Source organism: Cyprinodon variegatus, unplaced genomic scaffold (genome assembly GCF_000732505.1).
Source record: "Cyprinodon variegatus isolate N-32 unplaced genomic scaffold, C_variegatus-1.0 Scaffold45, whole genome shotgun sequence".
Classification (NCBI taxonomy): Eukaryota; Metazoa; Chordata; class Actinopteri; order Cyprinodontiformes; family Cyprinodontidae; genus Cyprinodon; species Cyprinodon variegatus.
The window spans coordinates 1,923,679-1,926,979 of NW_015150498.1; the positions used below are offsets into that span (position 1 = coordinate 1,923,679).

General features: G+C 42.6%; 1 protein-coding gene across 1 annotated transcript in view; it reads left to right on the forward strand.

The window, feature by feature from the left end:
* The first annotated feature begins 709 nt into the window (after nucleotides 1–709).
* Nucleotides 710–3,301, forward strand: part of LOC107081948 (ligand-dependent corepressor-like) — a 22,329-nt gene continuing 19,737 nt past the window's right edge. The window contains exon 1 of the mRNA XM_015370332.1: nucleotides 710–1,173. Coding sequence (XP_015225818.1) covers nucleotides 756–1,173 — 418 coding nt within the window. The 5' untranslated portion in view covers nucleotides 710–755. The remainder of the gene's footprint in view (nucleotides 1,174–3,301) is intronic.

Sequence of the window (3,301 nt, forward strand, 5' to 3'; positions counted from 1 at the left end):
TTTTACTCAAGTACGGAAAGTGAGTACTTTTGCCATCTCTGGCATATACACACCAGGAACCTGGAAACTTAAAAAATACTGAAATACAAAAAAACATTTAAAAAACAAACATGTTTCATTGATATATATACAAAAATGAATATTAGGAACTATATTTATCAAGTAAAAATTGTTTCTGGGCAAATGAAATGTGGCAAGTGGTAAAATTCCTTAACGTCAACCCCTGCTTTAAAATATATTTGGGTTCTGATTTGATTAGAAATGATTCAACAAACCGATTTCATTCTTATCAAACTGCCATGATGCTGAAATGTTTGCTGACTGATTGTTTGCATGTTTATTAACATTGAATGAATCTATGTGTGCTGTAGCTCAGGTTTATTTTAGTGCAGATTTATTGAAGTGTAGACGGCTAACTGGAACCAAAAACCATAAAAAGACGTTAGTTGGAGATTTTGATGGAAAGTGAAGGTACCAACTAAAATCTGATGTGCACACTGATATCATGGTGCTCTCAGCCCGCTCAATAGGCAGGATTAAGAGCGGCTTCAGCGTGATTTTTGGATTATTGCAGCATAACATCAGGATTAGATTTTCTGGATGAAATGGGATAAATAAGCGGTAGGACGTTCCAACAGACCAGGGAATTCCTCGAGGACGGGATGCTGATATGTTTGCTCCTCTCTTTCTTCTCCTTTTCTCCAGACCTCCCAAGTTTCTCTGACCCCCACATTCCTCTAGTGGCTCGTGAGATCATGCAGCGAATGATCCACCAGTTCGCTGCCGAATATACCTCAAAAACTACTCAGGAAGACCTGCCCCTGCCCAACGGCACCATGAAGGACCAAAGCCTGTCGAGAGCGGTGTCTCTGGCCCCGGCCCCGAGCTCCCCGGTCGGGCCCACGCCCAGCTCCCCTCCATCGTCTGCCTCCTCCTCTCCGTCCCCGACTCCGGGAGCCGGCTTTAGCCCCACCTCCGCTGCTATCACCTCAGCGCCCACCGGCATCCAGAGCAGCAACGGGACAGGAGTTGGCATCATCGGAGGAGGAGGAGGTACGGCTGCTGCCTCTGCACAGAACCCGGTCCTCAGCAAGCTTCTCATGGCGGACCAGGACGGGCCGCTGGACCTCACCGTCAGAAAGGCCCAGGCGGATCAGGAGCCCAGCCAGCAGGGTGAGAGAAACATGTTTCCTCCTAGAATATCTGATCCAGCATCTGCACCCATGCAAAGTCATTTCTATTTACCTTCATGAAGCGTTTATTCAAATCAGCACATTAACAGATCAGCCCAAAAAGGTTTTTATCTGCTGTTAAAGCGAGGTAGTTCTGAGGGCTCAGCGTGTTTAATCAAAGCAAAGCAGCAGGGGGTCCGCAGTCAGAGCGTCGCACCAAATTCAGCCTGGCAGCAGCAGCAGCTCTCCCTCCGCCCTCCGCCGCAGTGGGACCGGTCATACACTTTAATACGGGCTTTTCTGAATCTGCTTACAGTAAGCCTCCTTCATTTTTACAACAAAAGATAAATTTGCTGTACATCTCGTCGTGCATCTCTCTCCGTCACACACACACACGAGTTCAGAATCACTTTTTGAGGATTTCTGGCTCAGATTATCCTCAAATCGTACACATACACTGCATTCCTATAAAACAATGTTCACAGGCGGAGTAAAGCTTTGTTTTAGCTCTAGGGATCATTAACCCATCTGGGCTGTGTAGCTGCTGCTCGTTACTCCAACCAAAATAAACAAATCCACCAGTCCTTCTATACTCAGACCGTCAGAACCAGGACATTTGTTTCTGGCCCATATTAGGAAGCCTTCATCCTGATAGGTCGTAAGGATGGGCATTAATTCACAGCCTGCTGCTGCTGACAATGTTTCATGCAGGAAGCAATCAGTGGTCAGCAGAAGCAGCTCAGAACCACAGAGATAACTACGGATATGGTGCAAAAATGTCATTTTGTTTTTTTACAAAGATAAGCTCTTATAGGAGCCAGTTGGTGAAGTTTCAACAGCATAAACTATGGTGGTCCACAGGTGCAAACGAGCTGCAAAAACTCCAAAACATGCAAACGCAAAAAACATCGACAAAAAATACTGCAACAAAACAAATGCAAATAAAACATTCTGCAAGCAAAAATTATGAAAATATAGATGAAGATTCTCAGTCATTCAGGTCATTGTCATTCCGTAAAAGTAAAAAAAAAATTAAAAAAAATCTGAGGTGGCGAAACGTCTTCAAATCTTGGAAACCAAGTCCAGTGGATTTTTCTTTCTTTTTTTTTTTGATTTTTTTTTGTTATTGAACTTTTACGGCATGAAATATAGAAAGAAAATGATGCTAATAGACCGTTAGAGGGCGTCTAACAAAGAAAAAATCATATAACAATTTATTTATTTTTTTTTTTTACTCCTAGACATTTGAGTTAAATTAACCCTAAAACATTGTTTTTATTTATTTACTGATTCTTTCCCAACCCTATATCCACCTTTTTTAACTTTACAAAGTTGATCTTTTTTGGACAGATTTCAAGCTGCTACCTCTGTGTTAAATTTCTGGAACCACAACGCTATCACTGCAAACTAAAAGAACAAATATAGATTTTAATTTAGAGAGCAACAAAAAAAAATCAAATAAAATAAACACGAAATTAATTTTTTAAATCAACAATTATTGTACCCTGAATTTGTGATAGGAATGTTGCACTCGCTGCCATAGGGATGGAATTCTTTTGTAGCTTTACTTATGCCGTACTTATGCAGCCTTAGCTCCTATCATGAGCACATACTCATTGAAAAAATAAAATCTTTTCAAAGGAATGCACTTCTGTTTTCAGTCGGATACCTGTAAACATGTTGCAGACTGAGCTTACAAACCACAGCGTGTTTACACAGACCTGCACACATCCCCAGCATGCGCGTGGAGCTGAGGCGGCGCACGCTGCGGCTGCTCCGCTTCACAGGAGAGACGTTTTCAGAGGGAGTTCTCTCACTTAGAGGCTGTAAACCAGCTGTTTCCGTGCATCCCTCAAATTCTTTTAATGAACTTATAAACATGTTCACATAACCACACATGTGCGGATGCTAAACACATGCATGTGCTCACCTGTGCTGCCTAGCTCCAGGCCATTTCTCCCATTGGTGGAAGAGCCATCTGATCAATCAGCCGCTCTGCTTGATGCACAGCCGTCAGAGCCGAGAACGTCTGGTGGAAATCTCAACCCAAAAGAGCATGTTAAATGTTCTGCACTATTAAGATGTTGAACTAAAGAAAGAAACTGAGACTTTAGCTATCTGAGCTGCAG